Source organism: Mastigoproctus giganteus, unplaced genomic scaffold, assembly GCF_048544385.1.
Source record: "Mastigoproctus giganteus isolate SK-2022 unplaced genomic scaffold, ASM4854438v1 scaffold_15, whole genome shotgun sequence".
NCBI lineage: Eukaryota > Metazoa > Arthropoda > Arachnida > Uropygi > Thelyphonidae > Mastigoproctus > Mastigoproctus giganteus.
Window position 1 is genome coordinate 5,920,303 of NW_028328292.1, and position 22,347 is coordinate 5,942,649.

At 35.3% G+C, this 22,347-nt stretch overlaps 1 protein-coding gene across 1 annotated transcript in view; it reads right to left on the bottom strand.

Moving 5' to 3' along the window:
* Nucleotides 1-6,081: 6,081 nt before the first annotated feature.
* The window catches only part of Ppt2 (palmitoyl-protein thioesterase 2), a 66,579-nt gene continuing 50,313 nt past the window's right edge, over nt 6,082-22,347 (bottom strand). The window contains exons 8-9 of the mRNA XM_090389383.1: nt 8,197-8,251; nt 6,082-6,225 (exon numbers count right to left, since the gene is read on the bottom strand). Coding sequence (XP_090245509.1) covers nt 6,082-6,225; nt 8,197-8,251 — 199 coding nt within the window. The remainder of the gene's footprint in view (nt 6,226-8,196; nt 8,252-22,347) is intronic.

The following is a 22,347-nucleotide window of genomic DNA, read 5'->3' on the forward strand; positions in this document are numbered from 1 at the left end:
TGAGCCAAATAAGACATCCAAAACTGACCAACTAGTACTTGTGTTCTCCATACAAACGTGTCAGCTCAGAAAACATATGTTCTCAATTGATGTTGAAGATAATCCAATCCTCACAGGAATGCATCTCAGTATTTATCAGTTGCACAACTAGAGAGAGAGAGAGAGAGAGAGAGAGTGTGTGTGTGTGTGTGTGTGTGTGTGTGTGTGTGTGTGTGTGTGTGTGTGTGTGTGTGTGTGTGAGAGAGAGAGAAGGAAAAAAAAAAAAAAAAAAAAGCAAATATCAGAACCTGAACAAGACTTTCAAAGTAATTCCAACTCTATTCCAGTAATTATATTCAAAATAGGCTAAAGCTGGAACAGGTACTAATTGCAAACTTGTACCCCTAGTATATATGCTGATGACAAAAGTCAGAAAAGCCTATATTTGGCTAAAAGCTGAAAAAAAGAATTAATACAATTTTCAAATAAAAATTATCAAATGCTATGTCCTGAATTTTTCATGGTTTATTTCAAGTAATCTATAATTGAAAGGAACCTTGAAAAGTTCCCTGATGCCATTTAAAAGGCAACTGTCTTTATGAAAAGAAATGTGTTTATTTTTCCAATAGTAATTATCATTCTAGTGTACTCCATAATCATGCAACATGGAAAGCCTTACTGCTCAAGGTGAGGGGAAAGGGACAAAAACAAATTTAACCCACACTAGTATTAGTATCAAAATGATAAAATTATGCAAGAAAGCAAAGCATATACAGCATCCTTCATTAAAAAAAAAGTTTGTCTTATATTTTATCCACAAAATATTTACTAATCCCTATCTAAAATCTACATAGGCTCGCTGTTTTCACAAAGCTAGTTGAACTTGCTTCAACAGCTGATCATCCTTTGACTAAAGGCAATACTCATATATCCAGTTGATATTTATCTTTCCTTGATTGATTTGATTCTGTGTACAATTCTTTGTGTCATCCTAGAAAGGGAAAATACCCTCATTATTAAGTATATTGAATCCTTTATAAGTCCATAAAAACCTCACTTAGATGCTTTGCAGATTCCAGGCTTCTAGACTTCGCAAATTGGAATATTTCTAGAAATATTAGTTTGCATCCGCAATTAATCTTATGTCATCCTTTGAATCTTTTCAAATAAGCTAATATCTTTCCTGAAATAAGGCTTCCTGACCTGTGCCATTATTTGAGATGTGATCTGACTACTGATTTATAAAGTGGAACAGTTATCTGTTTATCTCTACTGAAAAAATTCCAGTCAATAATTTAACTTGGAATTACTGTGATCCAGATGTAGAATCTTTAATTAAAACTATTACTGGTTTTAATGTAATGCATTACTGTATTACATTAAAACTTAAATACTACTTTTATTTGCAAAATTTATCTAAGCCTTGTTGTAGTAAAATACCCTCATTGTTGTTGTTAACAATCCCTGCCTGCCTTAATATAATCAGCAAAGTTTGATGTAAAACTTGTAATACCATCATCAATATTGCCTTCTACCAGTTAACCATTTTTCCTTTATCCACTGCAGATAATTATCCTCTTGCCCAATGATTATGCATCTCCAAACTTATGCACAAAACATCCATGTGAGATTATATCAAAAACATTTATAAAATCTAAGTAAATTATATTAAAGTTATTCCTTGGATCTGGTTCCTTTGTGACAACTTATATTTTAGCAGTTGGTCAAACAAGACCTTACCTTAACAAAATAACATTGCAATTCTCTTATAATAATATTACTATCAAAACGACCCTGCACTGCACTCTTAATCATTTATTCCACAATTCTTCCTCCAACAGAAATCAGATTTGTAAGTCTACAGATGTCTGAATCACTCTTAAAATCTTCTTTGTGTACGGTGAACAAATTTACACATTTCCAATTGCCTTAAACTTCACCAAAAAAAATATAGGATGTCTCCACTACAGTTAAGGGTTTAGTAACCTTCTTAGCCACATTTTTTCAGCGTAACCAGAAAGATACCATCAGCAAACATCTTTTGTTTGCTTCACTTTTAAACCTGATAATTTCTCCTATAGAGTTTTCACTTATTCTTAATTAATTTAATAATAATTGTTAACTGAACTAAGGCTTATTTCATTTAAAAATTTGTTATTTTGTGAATACAGATGCAAAGAACCTGTTCAACTCATCAGCTGTCTTTGTGGGGTCATCAATACTGATTCTGCTGCTTCCCTGTACCAGGCTAATATGGTTCATTCTTTTCCATTTAGTGTCTACACATGCAAAGAATTCTTAAATCTCTTTGCCAAATCCCTTTCATAATCTGCCTTAGCCTGTTTCATCCCCTTAAGTAACTCAATTACAAACCAATTTGTAATTACGCATTGAACAGGGTCTCTTGATAATTTTATAGATATTCTGAGCAGCCTTTCCTGATACTAATTTTATCAAATATTTGGTCATCCATTTTGGCTTACAACTTGAACAGTACCTTCATAAGGTATAAAAGGGTGTGCAGCACCTAGAATTATTTGGAACACTTCCCATTTATTGTGTATATCCCTTAGGCATTTCAGTTGCTTCCACTGATTTTGTCATATGTTAGGCTGAGGCTAACATAGTCCTTATTTAGAAATGAAAATCCTTCCTTAGAAGATTACTTATTTCCCTAGTGACATTCTTAACAGGTTACTGTAAAAAGCAGTCATCCTGATAGTTCAAAAAACTAACTGCTACTAGATAAATGTCCTGTCTGCAAATTTCAGTGTAGATTTTTTTTTTTTTTTTTTTTTTTTGTTAGTTGTTGGCGCATCGGCTTCTGTGGCCATAATGGACCTCCCAATATTTTTGCAGTACTTTGATTCAAGCCCAAGGCGGGATTCGAACCCGCGACCTTTGGGTTGCCAGGCAGGCACTTTACCCACCCGGCTAGCCCGGTCGGCTTCAGTGTAGTGTAGGTCTTGATCATTGATACCTCCTCTATAATATGACAGTCTGTTTTGTTGTTCCACTCTTTACATCACATCTGACTAATTCAAATTTATTCCAATGTTCTCTCCCCCCTCATCCAATAGATATATATTCTTCTTGAATCCACATATTTTCTGATTAGAGGCATGCCTCCTTACTCTCCCTTTCTGTCATATATATCTTTCCTACATATTGTATTTACCTCTTTCACAGATTTTTTTTGGTGTTTTATAACTGATATTTTGACAAACTGCCTTTCACACAGTTATAATATAGCAGTACAATGTAATCCTGTTACAATGAACTTTTCAGGGGTGTATTTAATCCAAGGCACATTTAATTTTGTTTCATTCTTTTAATCATTATCTATTCATAGTCATAACAATTTTTTGGAGGTGTAAGTATCTGATTTTCAAATTTGCTATCAAAATGCATTAAAAATATTGATTTGATTAAAGAAATGGTTATCATTTCTACTAATCAAAAAACTTAATTATATATGTTTACCTTATTAAGGCTTCTGTGGCAGTGTACTGTTAAACTACTCATCTTCTGCTCGGAAAGATGTAGGTTTGAATCTTGTTGATAATGCAAACAACTGACTTCAAGCAGAATTCAGTTAACTAATCCCAAGGAAGGATGCAGACCCCATGCCTCCTCCTTGGATTTTCTTATCCTAAAAACCGGAAACCAGTCAGAGCAGACAAAAGATGCTAAAGACACATGGGGCTTTAGTGCATTTCAAACTGTTACCAAGGCAACAATTCAATAGTTTAAAATTTTACATTAAATGTATTCAAATACAATTTTTTTAGCCATGATAAAACTACTTCACTGTTTCAAATGGAATTTTTTTTTTTTTTTTTGCATTTCAACATCAAGGGCAATATAATAAAAAAATAGATTTCTGTAAAGTGGGTTTTGCATTTGTAAGCTTTATTGCTCCTATTTCTAATTAATCATCAAATTCATTCTTTCTTTCATTTTTTTAGTGATAGTCAGAGAAATAAAAGAGGGCTAGCCACATAAGTATAGCAATTCCTTTTTCAAGGACAGATGCAAGGAACTGCTATGCCTTGAAAAGTGCTACAAAGTGAAAATGTTAAATAAATATAAAATTTCCCTGTATGTGTGTGTGTGTGTGTGAGAGAGAGAGAGAGAGAGAGAGAGAGAGAGAGAGAGAGAGAGAGAGAGAGAGAGAGAGAGAGAGAGAGAGAGAAGTGAGAACATAGTATGAATAGATATGATCCACATATTTAGGAACAATCAAAAAAAGTGAGATAGGGATACACTGCATACCCATTGATCACCAAAATGGAGAAGAAAATGAAGGTGTTCTAAAATTTGTAAGAAGGGGATCCCATAATAGAAAAAACTGGGTAATGATAAAAATATATGATTCAGAAAAGCACAATAAGCAAGGAGTTACCATGACTGCACAAAGGAGAATATAGAAAAATAGCCTAAGTATGAATGAGTTCATAATTAACTATGGAATAAGAAATTATAAATACTAATGATATTTATGTGATATGTAAATTTTTTTTTCTTTAATTATTGACACGTAACTTTTAAAATAAAAGCTCAAGTGAGCTGAACCAAATACCACAGTTATTCTCTTAATGATAAATAGAAGATCAGCCTTTCAGATTTTCAACAATTCATTTCATGTACAGAATTTCAGAGTTTTTGTGTACACACAAAAAAAAAAAAAAGAAAGTATTAAGGATTTATATATATAATAATTTTTATCACAGGAAAAATGATAACTATTATGCTAAAATATAAAATGCAACCAATTAACAATAATAATAATAATAATAAGTACTGCTTTTAATATATAATACAGTGGATTCCGGTTATTTGGGGCCATCGGTTAATCAGGGCAGCCGTTCATTTGGGGAAAATATTAAAAAACAGAACTCAATCGAGAAAATAGCCAGGGTTTACTTCGCTTAATTGGGACAACATGCTGTTTAATCAGGGCAGGAGACTGCAGCACTGGAGATTACCCTACGATTGTCTCCAACCGTACCACGTGGTTTGGTCAGATTTCTGGGGGTCAACAACCATAAAACAATAAAAACAATTAGCAGTCACCTGTTTATTGGGCTTTTCTGTTAGTGCAATCTATCATAAATGGATAGGAAGCTCGATCTTATTGAATTTCTGATAATATCGACAGCTGAAATGAAATCTTCAATCATATAAAAAATAAATTTTCAGAATCTTCTCTTCATTCCTATTTTTAAAGCTTCGTAACTCGTCACTTGTCACTTGTGCGTATCGTGTTACTTGCAATTTATATGTGCCATGTTCTTTGTTATTGATTGCTTATCTTTTTACTGTTTTAAATTTTAACTCCCACCCACAAAAGTCAGTGAACAGAAATGTCAACTAGTTAGTATGTACATATTACAGTATTAATTATTATTCCGATTATCACGTATCATTTCATTTTTTAATTGGTAAGGTAATAAAGGGTAAATTTGTGCTTAATATATCTTTACTTTTATAGCCTGTGGATAATATTCCTCCTATTTTCACTAATTAGAATCGCCATTTAATAGAATTAAAATTCAATTCACAAACGTGATCACAATGACCGGTGCTTACTACACATCATATAGTGACCAGTACTTTGCTATGGTGACTCCATCACAACGTGATTTGATTGTAAAGTGAATCGATTGTAAAGCGGGGTCCATTGTATTTTTAGCTTTTTTTTTTTACGCGAAACTTCGGATAATTGGGGCAGCCGCTTAATCGGGCCAAAATGTACTAGTCCTGATGTGTCCCAAATAACCAGAATCGACTGTATATTATAATCCACACTATTTATATCATTAAATGATGGCACAATTATATTATACACAATCTGACATATAGATTGAGATAAAAGAGTAAGACTGATATAGAGAGACAAAAGAGTAAAATATCTACATAAAATAACTAATACCCATTTCTATTCCTTTCCCATAAATAAATATAACATTACAGTGCACTATAACAATCTCCATGGGCAGAGAATAGAATAATAAAATTTAACAACACAAGTATCACAACAGTCATGATTGCGATATGTTGATACTGTAACCACGTGAATAACCAGATACTACACAGTTATCAGTCTAAAAATGGTAAGATAAACCTATCAATAACAGTTATATTTCTATGCCACTGGGTATGATGAACTCCTGCCATGGTGAACATGTGCACTAATCCTTGTTGGAATAATGTCTTTAGTCCAAATGCATCAGTCTTGTACACCTAATTAAAAAAATATGTTAACCAGCTGTGTAGAGACTACATTGAAAAACAGTGTGAAACTCATTGAAATTACATTCAGTGAATAATAAAATAATGTAAGCATATAAAGTTCATAGGAGTCTGAAGGGGCTGAGGATATCTAACCAGGAAGAAAATTCCTGACATTTCCAAAGCTAGATTTGGAAGGTTGGGGTAGCAAACAGGGTGCTAACCACTCTTTGTCTAATATAATGTTTGAACAGCACGTTGCACCAAGTTATTCTGATCAAAATATTTGAAATGAAAGCACTTCACCTATGTAAAGTTTAGAATCTATTTATAACAGAGTCTAAAAAATCTACACTCCATGGATGTTTTCTCCACTTATTAGTGATTGTAACCTTGCTGTTACCCCATCACAAAAACACCAAAATAAGAAACTGACAACATTGTCAGTTTAGTGTTTTTGTGAGAGTGTAATAGCAAGATTACAATCACTGAAGAAGCACAGGAGAAACATCTGTGAAATGTTCAATTTTTAGACTCTGTTAGTAATAAATAGATTTTAAATTCACACAGATGAAGTATTTCCATTCCTCACTGTCTCAAGGTGTAACCTACCAATAGAGAGCAACTAAAGTGGCTAATGAAGGAACAACAATAGGTTCACAATATGTTATTAAGACAACCAAACTGTATAAATTATTGATTGAAATATTTTCTCTCACAAGAAGAAACAATCCAGACACATACCAGCTGGGATGCTGCCTGGGGTCAACAAAATTCTCACAGTACTTGTCAGATAAACAAGACAAGGCTAAACATGATGCTAGAACAGCTATCAAGACAGGTACCAATCTGACTATCTTTAACAATGGCAAAGAAGTAGAATTAGCAGAAGAATTAGGATAGCAGGTATCACAGAAACAAGGTGACAAACACTGGATAGCTGCAGCTGAACAATAATTATACATTAATTTATCCTGGAAGCAAGATACAGCTCAAGGAAGTTATGGCAATAATTTTTCGCGCTAGTCTGGAAGAAGCATTATCTAGATAAGTTACAAGGAATATGGCACCAATTTTACTTCCATATATGAAAGCTTTTGCTAGATAATTCCGTAGGAAACTGCTGCAGCATTTATTATTTGATTAAGTATTAGGCATTTTTAGTGGCCTCCGTAGCCAAGTGGTCAGGAGCGGGAGTGCAACGGCACACACTCTTTGAGTAGACCGGGGTTCAAGCCCCTGACTGCTAAATACGGTCGATCTGCCAACCCGCACTGGACCAGCGTGGCAGATTATGGTCCATTTCCCTCAGCATGAATTGTTGAGGAGGCTTCCATCCTGCAGTGGGTTGATAATGGCTGCAATTTACTTTTTTTACTTTTAGGCATTTTTAGTAAAAGAAATAAACTGTGTCCATCTACTGAATTGAATGCTTTACTATGAAGTTGTTAATTACCAGGTTTTTATCAAGTGCGCCAATGAGTAATTTCAAATGATTTGCTCATTTGCTACTCTCTAAAGCCATTTGAAGAAAAGTCAAATCCCTTTAAACAGTTCTCAAGTAGTGTAGAAAATATTTCATCTGAAGACTGTAAACCATAACATGGATGGTAGGTGTTTGTTATTTGGTTTTTAGGAGCATTAGCAACTAAGGCCATATTGCTCTGGGATATGCGATGGTCATTCCCTGACCTTTCCGCATCCTCCGTATTTGGTGGTGACGGGCTCGAACCCCGGTCTAATCAAGAAGCGTGTGCTATGCACTGCTGCTCCTTCCCACCTGGCTACAGAGGTGCTTTGGATGGTAGTATATGAACAGTGAATTGCATTATCTCTGTTGTTCATTTTAGCTTGTACTAAGGAAGTTTATAATTCTAAATTACCATCAATGTGCATTTATTTTTTTCATTTTATTTTGTTATAGACAGTAATAACAATATTCCTATATAGTACAATTTAAATTAACAAAAAATTGTCGCTCACCCACTGCTGCTTCATATTCACCACCTGTTCATGGGAATCGAAGAATCCAAACTGACTATAAAAATAACAATAACAAATAAATATAGAGATGCAAATGTTAGTTGGTTATTTTAGAATGCAACAATAAATATTACACTCTTTTCAGTATGTAAAAGCCATGATATTGCCATGTGATTTGGCATTATTATTCACAGGATTCACATTCTGCTCATACAAATTTATAAAAATTAAAAAGTGATATTGCTGCTGCATTTGTGGCCACATAAATTGCATTAACCTCTTAAAGTTTAATATTTCTTTAATAACTACTTCTATGGGTAATTATGTCATCTCAAAACACTATTACATCATCCTGTAAAACTAGTGTGATGTTGCATCATCATTCTGTAATATTATAGTGGTATTGTATCACATTGTATATAAAAGCATCCATCTGCTGCTATCTGTCTTCAGTTCCTGTTCAACAGTGGTATGGCAAACACTCAGTTAATTCCAAGAAAAAAAAGTGCAATTATTGCTCTTGACAGGGAGGACTTCCAACATACAGCTACATAAGTTGGCTGTAACCAATCTATGTAGGTTACTTAAAAAAAAAAAGTGAGACTGGAGAGATCAAAATAAAAAGGGCTGAAACAGGAAAGTAGTGCAGAACAGGACAGAGTTTTGAAGTGTGTGTGCCTCTGTGACTGTCATGCACATTCCACAGACTAAAATTCACGTGGAAGGAGTATACTGGGTAAATTCAAGTAACAGAACTGTCCAACAAAGGATTGCGATGAGTGGCTAGAAAGCATATCAACCTTGTAAGATGCCCTTATTGAAAAATTTATAATTAAAAAAAAAAAAAAAAAGACTAAATTGGGCTAAAGAACATGCTAATTAGACAATTGAGAAATGGGAATCTGTAATATTTTCTGATGAATATAAACTTCGGTGATACTTTATGTGGCCGCCGCCACCACACACAGTCAAACTTGGTTATAATGAGCACGGAAATAACGATATCACGGCTATAACGAGTAAAAAGCCATAATGATTTTAATTTATGTGTATTCCCATACACATAAATTAAAATAACAAGCATAAATAACATAAATAACAAGCATACTACACAGATATACCGTACAAATTTTGATAACTATGCAGACATTCTTAATTGCTTTGGTAGTCAAAAAAACCCACTTCTTGGAATAGACAAAAATGAAAAGGACGACATAGCTTTTATGACCACCCGATTAGTAGCCAGTTTATGACCTTGTCCTTTTGGGGACAGGGGCTATACAGTAGTGCATTAGCATTCCGCTTGTCACATTACCCTATTTACAGATTGTCTTGTATTCACTAGATAGTGAACGGCTCCTTATCTTGGTGATTTAGCTTTCAAGTTAGCTCTTGTATAATCGTTTTTATAAGTGTGATTTTGGCCACTCCCAGTCTAAGAAATATGTACAAAAAGAACATGAAGTTGTGATGAGTCAGAAGATGCTATTTTTATAGCTGATAGAATTGTATCACTTCCATTCTTGAAGTGATACAATTTTCTGTTATTCACTTGGTTGTTTTGTATATACTTTTACATAATGGCTGCCATTACAGGTAGTTCCTGACTTTATGAATTAATTCATTCCTCGCGTGCACCTGTAAAGCAAAAACTCGCAAAACGGGAATTTTTTCCCATAGATCTAATGTTAAAATCAGGGGTTATGTTCTCAACAATGAAATTAGTTAGATAATCAGTTTATGCTTAAACAATGATTGATTTATTCAAAGAAATAAAAACATAGCTTGTAAAATCAAGCAAATTATAATAATAAAGAAATTATTTCTGACTTGCAAATGTTAAAGAATGTTTATTCTTCATCATCATCGACGAAATGCACATTCGTTGATCACTAATTGTTGGTCTGTTGTCTTGGCACTTGTTGGTGGCACAAGAAGTCATCTTCAGAAATGCATCAAGAGGTATTTGTTTCCAAGACAATCTTCTCTTTTCTTTATAAATTTCGCGATAGCATACATAAGCATTTTTTAAATCAGTAGCAACTTTCCTAGTATGCTCCAAATTTGAATCTTGTGAATTGAAAATCTCAATTGCTTTTTTCTATGTGTTGAAAAGCTTCGTCTAGCTCCTTGAGAGTGAAGGAATGAACAAGAGTTTCAGCTGTTAAATCTTCTTTCTCAGCTTCTTCACATTTTGCTATTTCAAAGAGGTCTTCATTTGTGAGCTCTCCATTGTGCTTGAAACAGATTAGTGACATCAGTTGAAGAAATGCAAGCTGCAATTGGTTAGCAATCTGCTTCTGTTTCATTTGTACAATCTCTGCTGGTTCTTAAAATCCTTCAAAATTATCAATAAACTGAGGACAATTTATTCCAAACACCCTTCAAGTTCTCTGTAATTTTGTTCCAGGTTGGTTGTATTATTTTAATTGCATCTAAAATATGGAATTCTTTCCAAAATTCTTTAACAGTTGGACCTCCCTCCTTATCAGTTGCATTAATTAGCATGTCAAATGTCTTTTGAAGATAATGCGCTTTAAACGTTTAAATAACGCTCTGGTCCACTGGCTGTAAAAGTGGTGTCACATTTTGTGGCAAAAAATTTATTTTGATATTAGGGTGGTGATGTTGCAGAAATGGTGGGTGGCCAGGTGCATTATCTAAAATCAGAATCACCCGAAAAGGAATATTTTTATCTTCACAATATTGTTTTACTTCAGGCACAAAGTGATGCGAAAACCAATCTTGGAATAAAGGAATGAAGAGAAAATTTATTTATGTTTTTTATATGATTGAAGATTTCAGTGAAGGGGAAACACATTTCACCATATTAACATCAAAACCCACACAATTCTAGCTATCAGTATTTTCGCAAATGCAATAACATTGAGTTTACTACCCGGTCATAACTGATTGCACTAACAGAAAAGCCAAATAAATCAGAAAGTGCAAATTGTTTTTATTGTTTTATGGTAGTGACCTCCAGAAATGTGTTTTAGAAAAATATCACAAAAGCGTTCAAAACTGATTCTTATGCCAGAACATATGATAATGATGAGTGTCATGCATTTAATGATTTGAATTGGTAACTAATAAAATTTTCATTACAAAAAAAATCACTTTTTAGAGAGATAAATAGTTTAGTTATATAGCAAAAATTTCAACTTCCGAGGTCTCGGAACAAATAACCAAAAAACAATGTGTTATTGGGTTTACATTACGATATATTCACAATACGATGGTGCCTCTGGAACAGATTAATATCATATGCGGAGGTACATTGTAATGTATTGTATAGCTATGAGCGTGGTTTGAAATGCAGTATTTATGAATGTTTAACATTCGTTTTTTTGCAATTAATGTTCATATTTTTGATTTTGTTGATACTTGATACTTGAGAAATAAAAACTCGTAAACCCAGGAACTCGTAAAGCGGGAACTGCCTGTATATGTTTTACTTGAAACTGTGACTCTATATTATTGATTGTGTTAGCTATCTACCCCAAATTCTGTGGGCTAGATACAAAATAATTGTATTTTTGGACACATGGGTGGCTGCACATCATCGATGGACACATTTTGCACATATTAACGACCTTGTTGTGCTGGCCTGGGAATTTTTTCTATAACATTAGCTTAATGCAGAATACAATGGTCTTAATGGTTAAGAGAGCCATATTGCCTTCTTCATCAGTTTCAACTGTAATGGCATAAACACGCATACTTTTGGTGCAATATTACTTACAGAAGGTTGCCATATTGTCATATTTTAATTGACAACTTGTTTGGCCAATAGTATTTCACAATAAATGTGAAATACTATTGGCCAAACTTGTATATTGTCTTAGCATATTTTGAGTTCTGCTTTTGCAAATATGGATACATATATTGTCATGGTATCTCTGAGCATTAATTCTGGTGGGTCTTACATTTAGGAGGCTGCCATTTGTGTGGAGGCCACTTGTAGTGTTGAACTGATATTTAGGTGAAATATATAGCGATAGAGAAAATACTGGCTTTGCATTATAGAATGTTTATTATGGATAAAAATGTATGTTATATTATGGTTATATGGCCTAGGTTAAGGCCCCTGGTTCTCATTCCTATGTAAAAATATCAATTTTTATTGATTTTTTGCAATTTTTCAAAATTGCCTTTTTGGAATTCTTTTGGGCCACTTTGGTGAGCCCCCGGTACGACTTTCTGCAGTGCTACTAATAGTTTTGGATAACGCACACAATTACTTATTTTTGTGAGTTTTTCGAGCATCCCTTATTCAATGGTTGGTGGGATAGAAAATTGCAAACTTTCAGATACAGTAGAACATCAGTAATACGGAAGTCAGTTATCTGGAATGTCAGTTAGCCGGAATAACCTGAAAGGCCAATCTTTCTTCTTTTTTCTATTAACGCAGTACAGTAAGCTCCAGCTATAGAGATCACATTTGAAAATTGAATTTTGATTATAATAAGTGAAAGATTGAGTTTACTACCTGTTTATAACAGGTTGTACAAACAAAAACTGCAAATTGTTTTTATTGTTTTATGGTTGTGATCTCTAGAATTCTACAACCTTCAGAAATGTGCTTTATAAAAATATCACGGAGACTACTGGGTTTTCTCAGAAACCATGATTGAATTTCAGATTAGTTCAGCTCCAGATTTGGTAAGAATAATTTCAACCCCAAACTGTGCGATCTATTATTTTTCTCAAAATTTTTACAGTAAAATGTGGACGAAAAGAAAATGCATAGTTTTAACATTGCAACAAAAAATGGAAATTATTAATAGAATTAGAAAACGTGAAAATTTAGGAAACCTCTTCAAAGAGTTTAATGTGGGGACTTCAACAATTCATGACATCAAAAAAAAAAAAAATTCCAATGCTATAACAGAATTTGTGTCAAATGCGGATAGGGAAGGAGGATCTAGCAGGAACAAAACGTTGAAACCTGAAAATGCTGCTTTAGAGAGTGCACTCAATTTATTTATTTATTTATTATTTTTTTGTTTTCTTCAGAGTGAAGTTTAGGTGAACCAGTGTTTGGCCCAATGTTGTGTAAGAAAGGATTGGATTTTAATTGCAAATTAATAGGTAATGAAGATTTTAAGGCAAGCACAGGTTGGCTGAAAAACTTTAAACTGAAACACGGTATGCACGAACTAGATATTCAAGGCGAGAAACTTTTTGCAGAAGAATCAGCAGTGGTGTCCTTTGAAAAGTAAGTTTGCTTCAGTTATAGCAAATTATGAGAAAGAAAACATTTATAATGTTGATGAGATGGGCTTATTATGGAAAGCATTACTGAGAAAAACCCTAGCCACTAAAAGAGAAATGCCTGCACCAAGTTTTAAGATGAGAAAAGAACGAGTTACAATTCCTATGTGTGTAAATGACACTGGGACACACAGATTGTCTGTGCTCGTTATCGGTAAGTCAAAAAAACTGAGAGCATTTAAAAATCTTTCTAATTTTCCTGTTTTGTATAAAAATCATAAAAATGCCTGGATGGATGTTTATGTTTTCCGAGATTGGTTTATAATTTTTTTATTTAATTAATCTTATTTATTAAATATTAAATCTAATATTATATAAATTATATAAAATATTATAAAATTTAATTTAATGTTAAATATTAAATTTATTTAACCTTTATTTTTAATCTTAAAAATTATCTGGAAAATTTGGCTATCCAGAAGAGGTCTGACATCAATTATTCCAGATAACTGATGTTCTACTGTATTTTCTGTTTTGTGTGGCTTTTCATCCAGGTTTTATCAATGTTTTCCTTTGGGAAGTATAGCGACATGCAATTTTATGTTGGCAAAACTTAATGGATATCTTGTAGTAATTCTTTATATTAAATTTACTTGCTAAACAACTTAACTAAGGGGGTTTTGAGGGCCACCCTGTTGTATAGTTGACTGGACATTGGTGTTAACTATACAGATTTGTTCTAGAGGATTTCCTGCTACTCAGTGTTTTGGTTATAGCTTGTACACCTAATTCTGTTTTTACACGATAGATACGTTCCTGAAAAATACGTGTAAAAAAAAATCGTGTAAAAAAAGACATTGTATTTATGGAAGGAAAGACGATTGGTTCCGGATCTAAAAAATCAGTAAAAATAATTAAAAAAAACACATAAAAATATTCGTTTTAAGCTTATTATTTTATTTCAACAAAATACATATGTAATAATATGTAATGAAAATGTTTTAAAGTAAATTTGTATGCATATTAAATGAAAAAAATTCTTCATGAACAAAAAAAATCTGTTTTACACATAACAAGATTTTATTTATTCTCACTTTCTGATAATAAACGGCGCATACATTTGCGTACGACTGGAATATCACTAGAAATGTTCTGGACATGGTCTTCTTCCTCTATTATGAAATTCTTTCTGTGATCTCTTGAGCAAAATCAGCACGAGTCTCCTCTGGTGCTGATGTTTCACCGGTTTTTACGAACGAATTCAGTTATTAATCGTTGTGTTCGTGTTTTGGTTAGGCCGTTATATAATTCTCTGTAAGAGGCTGTCAACAACTTCAGTTCACGTTGAAACTTCCCAGCGCGTTCTTCATTAGGGTCATGTTTGACAAAATGATTACCTAATTTTCTGGCCAGTTCCAGACCTTCTTTTATTAAATCTGCATTTAGAACAGGTTCATTTTCTTCATTATCACTACGTTCTGTGGGATAAGGGGTCCCAAGGACAACCTCTAATATTTCATCTTCGCTTAGGGCTTTGTCGGCTAACAATTCATCAATATCTTCAAACGATAGATCATCGAATCCTTCTCCACCAATTTTGTGTGCCATTGTAATGATGTTGGGAAATTCGGTCGTATTAGGGATGATGGGATCTTTGCTTTTTACACATTATGGCCAAACTGCTTTCCAACACGCATTTAAAGTTGCTGGTTTTAATTCAGTTAACGCTAATCCAACTTGATTGATACAATCCATAATTGAGAATTTCTTCCACACATTAATGACTGTTAGTGTTTCATCATTCAGTTTGTCCAAAACGTGTTGGAATGTTTGTTTTACGTAGTATGTTTTAATTGTCGCAATTATACCTTGGTCTAGCGGTTGTATCAAAGATGTAGTATTAGGTGGCAGAAATAAAATTTGTACGTTTGGGTGTTCCAAGACAGGATGGCCGGGTGCATTGTCAAGAAATCAGAAGAACTTTAAATTCGAGACCTTTCAAATTCATATAACATCTGACTTCTGGGGCGAAACATTTGTTGAACCATTCTGTAAAGAGAGCAGTGGTCACCCAGGCTTTCTTGTTTGACATCCAGTGAACAGGCAGTTTATTGATATCTACACCTTTCATTGAACGTGGGTTTAGGGCTCGATTTACCAGCAGTGGTTTCAACATACGATCTCCTGAAGCATTGGAGGAAAATAACAAGGTCACACGATCCTTAGCTACCTTAAAACCACCAGCAGTTTTTTGCGATTTGGCTACATACGTTCTGTTCGGCATTCGTTTCCAGAAGAAACCAGTTTCATCTGCATTCCACACTTGGTCAGGAGTGTATCCTCCATCTTCAATAATTTTTGCAAGTTCCTGCGGGAATACTTTAGTGGCCGATTCATCTGCAGATGCAGTTTCACCTTTAATTTTTATATTAGGAAGAGCATTCCTTTTAAGAAACCCTATCATCCAACCTGTACTCGCAGAAAATTCATACTTTCTGTTTAACTGAGATGAAGTGCTTGGCTCCTTTTCTTTAATCTGTCTGTAAATTCTTAGTGTTGTTTGCTTGATGGCATTTCCATCTACTGGTACTCTTTTTTGTGACTGATCTTCTATCCATATTACCAGAGCCTTTTCCATTTTTTCCTTGACAATATCTCTTGTATATGATGATGAATTAACACTTACTTTTGTTCCAGAACATACCGACTTCCTAATTGCAGCTTCATTTTTCTTAATAGTTCTTACGGTAGCTTCATGTACACCAAAATGCTTTCTTACAGACGTAGGCCATGTCCAGTTGCAAGATGATCTAAAATTTGAATTTTAAGTTCCAAAGAAATCGCTTTCCTTTTCATTTTGGTAATAGGCGAATTATTCGACATTATATAAGGGCTACCGAAAAATATCTCAGTTATAATTAATAAAAAAAGTATGAAAAATTTGTAAAGTTACAATTTATTGACTATCGGCAAAATTAATAAATTTATATGTGCACAAATTTCACTAAAGATTCTTTCACTTTGAAATAGAACTTACTACTAAATGTCTTTCGAAGATACAATGCACGAATACCATAGATGTGCACCAAAATTCAATAAAAACGTTGATGATTCATAGATACCTAGACGTACACATTGGTAAACAAAAGCCCCCATTTCAAAACGCACACACTAGCTAATCTATCACACTAATAAATAGCTGATAATCACACTAATCTATTGGTGCGTGTAATATAGAAATGATACTAATATGCCACAAATAAAAAAAAAAATTCTTAGAATTTAGGCAAAAAAAATTCATAGAAATCGTGTTAAATCAAAATGACTCGCGTAAAAAGAGAATGAAATATTTATTTTGAATTCGTGTTAAATCAAATTCGTGTAAAAAAAGTTCGTGCAAAAACAGAATTAGGTGTATATTAAAGATAACTCACAACTTGTTTAAGCTGTATATTGTGCACACTCCTACTATGTCAGATTTAAATTCTTCGGATTCATCTGCTTCAATGCCAGATGACCTTACTGTGGCCCCAGAAGTTCTGGAGGCAGGGCTGCATGATCTCCAACAGCCTTTCATCCAGCTTGATGATACTTTTGGCAAACAATTTCCGAGACTGGAACCAGCTCAGGGGCAGCTGGATAATTCAAATTTTGCAGACCAAGAGGGTTCTGCAGGTATGCTTCATACTTCAACCATAGATTGTTTTTGCTCTTAGACACAGTCTATTAGATACTTTGAAGGGTGACGTGAAAATCACTCCCGATATGATTATTGACGTTACAAAGATATTTAATGTAAGCTTACAAATGTAAGCTAGAAAAACAAATTGTGCCTAGTGCTCCTTCTGCTGCTACCTATGCCACTGTGGCTGTGAAAGGTATGGGTGAACAAACTTCAGTTGTGACAGCGCCAAAAGGGTATTCAGCAAAGGCATGTAATTATAGCGAAGGCAGGTAAAGATTCAGAATGTAAAACAAGTGAGGAAGTCAAAAAAGAGATAACTAAGTAATTCAAGACTGAGTTAAAGCAAATTAAGATAAAAGCGTTGCAGGAATTTAGAGATCGTTGTATCTTGACTGAGACTGCCAGCAACAAAGATCTGGAGTCTCTTAAAAAGTGTACAAAATTTAAAGAACTTAATTTTAATGATGATTTGTCCAAAAACTCTGTCCAACGATGATTGTGTATGATGTAGGGAAAGACACAACAGATCAGCAATTTATAGAAAACTTGCTGGATAAAAATTTTTCCAACTCTGGCTGTACTGAGAAGGACCAGAAAGAACGGGTCAAAATTCGCTTTAAAATTAAATCCAAAAATAAAAATTGTTTGCACTGGGTGACTGAGGTTCCTGGCACTATTAGGAAGATATTTTTAGAGTTAAATAATCAAGTAAATTTAAATTGGTCCGTTCATGGTATAAAAGATTTTACAATTGCCTCACGTTGTTTTTCCATTGTCTGGGATATGGGTATTCATCAAAGAACTGCTGCCAGATGGAAAGTACTCGCGGGCACTGCGGTGCTCGGGGACATCAGTTTTATGATTGCCCTAACAAAAACTCTCCAGTTGTATGCCCAAATTGTCAAGTCAGAAAACGAAGTTCTGATCACTCGTACTGGGAACCTAAGTGCCCCAAGGACCTCAGAGCCCAAAGCAGGTGAAAACTAGAACAAATTATGAATAAATTCCCTTCTTCACAAGATGATATCAATGGTGGCGTTAGGGTCCTCCAGCTTAATTGCCAGAGAGCCCTATTCATCATGAATGACATTTCAAAAATTATTTCTGATCAGAATATCAAAATTTTAGGACTTCAAGAGATGTAATCTTATAAAGCAGTTATTAAGGGCTTACCGAATAATTGTAAAATAATCCAGTCTAATACCGAAATTACTGGTGTGGGAGGAAACGCTGTAGCCAGTGTGGGCAGTCCTGATCGTGGCTGATCCTGGTATCACCGTTACCAAAATCAACAATCTTTGCACAAATTATACGGTTTGTGCTAGTTTCGAGGGTGCCTTCAGGCAGATATTTTTCGTGTCTTTGTACATGAGATGTAGCTAGGACACGCAACCCATTGAACCATTCTTAAATTGGAAAACTTGTTGATTAGACTTGCTGGAAAAAGAACTGTCATATCGACTGATGCCAATGCCACTTCCACTGCCTCTTTGTTCAACAACTTTCCTAACAAAACTTTAGCCTCTTTTTTACAATAGGCTTCTTTTGGAATTGCTGATATTTCTGTGTTGTGTTCTGAATAATTTCCTTAGTTGTTGAAAATCTATGATCTTTCAAGCAGGCTTTAAGTTTAGGAAAAAAATTAATAATAGTAACAGGCAGCTAAATCCAGTCAGATGGAGGACCACAGTGATGGAGTGCTTCACCAGAAATTCTTGAATAGAAAGTACCACATGTACAGTAGCATTGTCATAATGCAAGCACCAATTCTCTGGATCTCACTTTTCCAGCATTTTCTCTGAAACCACCATACAACTGCCACAGAACTTTTTTATAGTATTTTTTATTCGCTGTTTGACTATGCAGCATAAATTCATAATGAACAATGCCCTGCAAGCTAAAAAATGCGATAAGCATAATCATCAGATTTTATCAAAACTGTCTTGCTTTTTTGAGTCTTGCAGAAGACTGTCTTCATGGAGAGGACCACGATTTTGCTTCTGAATAGTCATAGCCATACACTCATGATTTGTCACCAGAATGATAGAAGAAACGAGTTAATAGCAGCAAGCTGATAAAGACTGTGATGTGCGAGAACTCGCTGCTCTGTGATTATCAGTGAGGATGCAAGGCATAAAATTAGCTGAAATGCATTGCATTCCGATATCTTGTATCAACATATCCTATAACAAATACTGATTTTGCTAACAACTTTGCGGACAGTTAAACATCAATTGCTCCTGATCATGAACCAGATCACAAAAAACTGAATTATTGGTTTTTGAAGTTAGTTAGTTAGTTATTTGGTTTTTAGGAGCATTAGCAACTAAGGCCATATTGCTCCAGGATATGTGGTGGTCATTCCCTGACCTTTCCGCATCCTCCGTATTTGGTGGTGACAGGCTCGAACCCCGGTCTAATCAAGAAGCGTGTGCAACGCACTGCTGCTCCTTCCCACCTGGCTACGGAGGGACCTGTTTTTAAAGTCAAAGGGCTAATGTGAGAATCACCTTCAATGGACAAGCAGCCATCTTTAAAGTCTGCAAACAACTGAAAAGTCTTCAAACAGCATTTAATGTGAGAATCACCTTCGATGGACAAGCAGCCATCTTTAAAGTCTGCAAACAACTGAAAAGTCTTCAACCAGCATCCAGTATCTTCTCCAAACAATGTTTTTAACATTTCATGGGTTTCTGTTACTCTTTCTCTAATTTGAAACAAAATTTTATTTCAACTCACTGCTCAGTAAAATCACTTATCTTTGCCCCACTGGAGAATTGCCTGGAGATCAGCATTCAGGGAATTGGTAGAGAATATTCAAGAAGTTGAAGCTGTTTTTGCAGGGCAAGTTTCTCAAACTGAAAGATGGAATGCAATGTGTTATCATCAGAAAAACTATGGACAGGATTTCTGGTCAAAGGAAAGGGGTCATTAATATACAAGAGGAAAAGAGTGGGAGAAAAAACTGAACCTTGGAGAACACCAGCGCATTAGTAGAAAAATTAGAAGACATAGTCTTCTATCATAGCTTAAAAAGATACTTGCCACCTGTACGAACTCCAGTTACTATGGCTACCACCATTCGAATTGTCTATTAAAATGCAAGGAGTATTTGTAACAAGCTAGACACTGTCAAACAGCTTCTCCTCTCTAAAACCTTTGATATTCTCTGCATTGCCGAAACTTGGCTTGGGAATGGGTGGGACTCCCTTGCCTGTGCTCCTCAGGCTGGGTAACAGATGCTCAGTTCCTCCAGAGAGGATCGTAGGGGGGGGAGTCGCAATATTCTATAATACCACTATCTTCTCATTGGCACATTCTGTGGTAACCAAATCCCTTGCATTTGAAGCTGCTATGGTATCCCTCAAGCTCAATGCCAACCTGATAGACAAAGCAACAGTATACATTCCACCAGGCCCAAACAGTGACATCATTGAAGATGTGATCCACTGGCTGGTAAATCACCTCCATGCCTCTGCCAAGCACATTATTTGTGGAGACTTCAATCTTCCACCTACTCTCACACATCTTAGTAGGAAACTCATTAGAATTATGAATTCATTGGGTATCGGCCTACTTAACTGCCACCCCACGAGAGGATCTAATCTCTTGGATCTGATATTCTCTTCAGCACCATGCGACTTCGAAGACAGTCCTCAAAACCTATTTCAATCCAATCACGAACCCATTGCCATACTCCTGCACTTAGCTGCACCTAACTTTGATATCCAAGGCCCAAAAAAGAAAAAAAGGCATCACAGCACCCAAATTCATTGATCCACCACGATGTCTCGAAGCTGCATCCTCGATACCTTGGGAGGCTCTCAATAATTGTGATCTTGAGCTAGCTGTGGACCTCATGACCAAATGGATTCGAACCATTGCAAGTTATGGTGCTACAAAGACTGTCTGCATCACTCACTGTTCGAGAGCTTGGTGGACACCAACACTGAACAACAGCTTTCAACAAAAACAAAATCTGCATAAGAGATAGAAAGAATCAGGCGCTATACAAGATCGTATTGCCTTCTCCAGAGCCCGGGCAGTTTTCAACCGTCAGAAAATATTTGCAATTAAAAAGCATTTAAATTCAACCCTACGAAAAGGCAAATTGTTTTATGACTCTCAGCACACAGGAATTCCTAAAACACTGGACCTTTAACTGTGGATGGACCACATTGCACGGTTCTCAAACACTGTGGCCCCGATGCACCTAGGCAACTTACCCATCAACAATGTCCCTACTGATATGCTTGCCACTGTTCTCATCACCAGGAAGCAGCTTATAACTGCTATAAATGGATTGCCACCCACTGCAACTGCAGGCCCCAATCTTGTGCCACAATTCATGATTAAATGTCTTAGCTCGTTTATCATCGATCCTCTACTATCAATTTTTAACTATGTCTTAATGCAGCACTACTTTCCCCCTCTCTGGAACAGATATGCTGTGAGGCCACACCCTAAATGCCAATCTGCAACCCTCATTAAACAGTTCAGGCCAATCTCTCATTCTTCCGGCCTCTCGAAGCTCATGGAGAAGACATTACTTTCCACCATCACCAATCAAATCATGCCTCACAAATCCCCACAGATTCACTATGGCATTCCAGGTAGATCCACAGTCACCAATTTAACATCGATAACCAACACCATTCTCAGTGCACTAGAAGCTAAAGCAGAGCTTTCTGTCACCTACATCGACTTGGAAGCTGCTTTCGACTCCATCAGTATCCCCTCACTTGCTCATCTCCTAGAAAACTACTTCTACATAAAAGGTGACATGTTGTGGTTTATCACAGCCCTGCTCTCTGACAGAACCATTCTTCTTAAAGCGGATCAACACACAATCTGGAGAAAGATACTGTGGGAGTTCCCCAAGGCGGAGTTCTCTCCAGAACATTATTCACCGTTATTCTTCCGTTTGTGCAACAGAGAGAAGACATACTCTGCTATGCCAATGATATTAAGATATATACTCAGATTAACCCCGGCGAACATCTCTCAAACATCGATAAAAAGATCTGTGAAAAGTTACACGACTTAGGATCCTATCTCCATCAATTTGGCCTCCTCATTAACCCTGCCAAATCAGCCCAAATTGTCTTTTCTCTGAAGCACCAACCCACTGAAATCCAAGCTTCTCTAGACGGCATTCCCTTCCCAGTGGTCAAGATGCATACAGACTTGGGAGTTGTCTTTGACTATAAACTGAGCTTCAACCCCCACACTGACAAGCTCACAGCAAA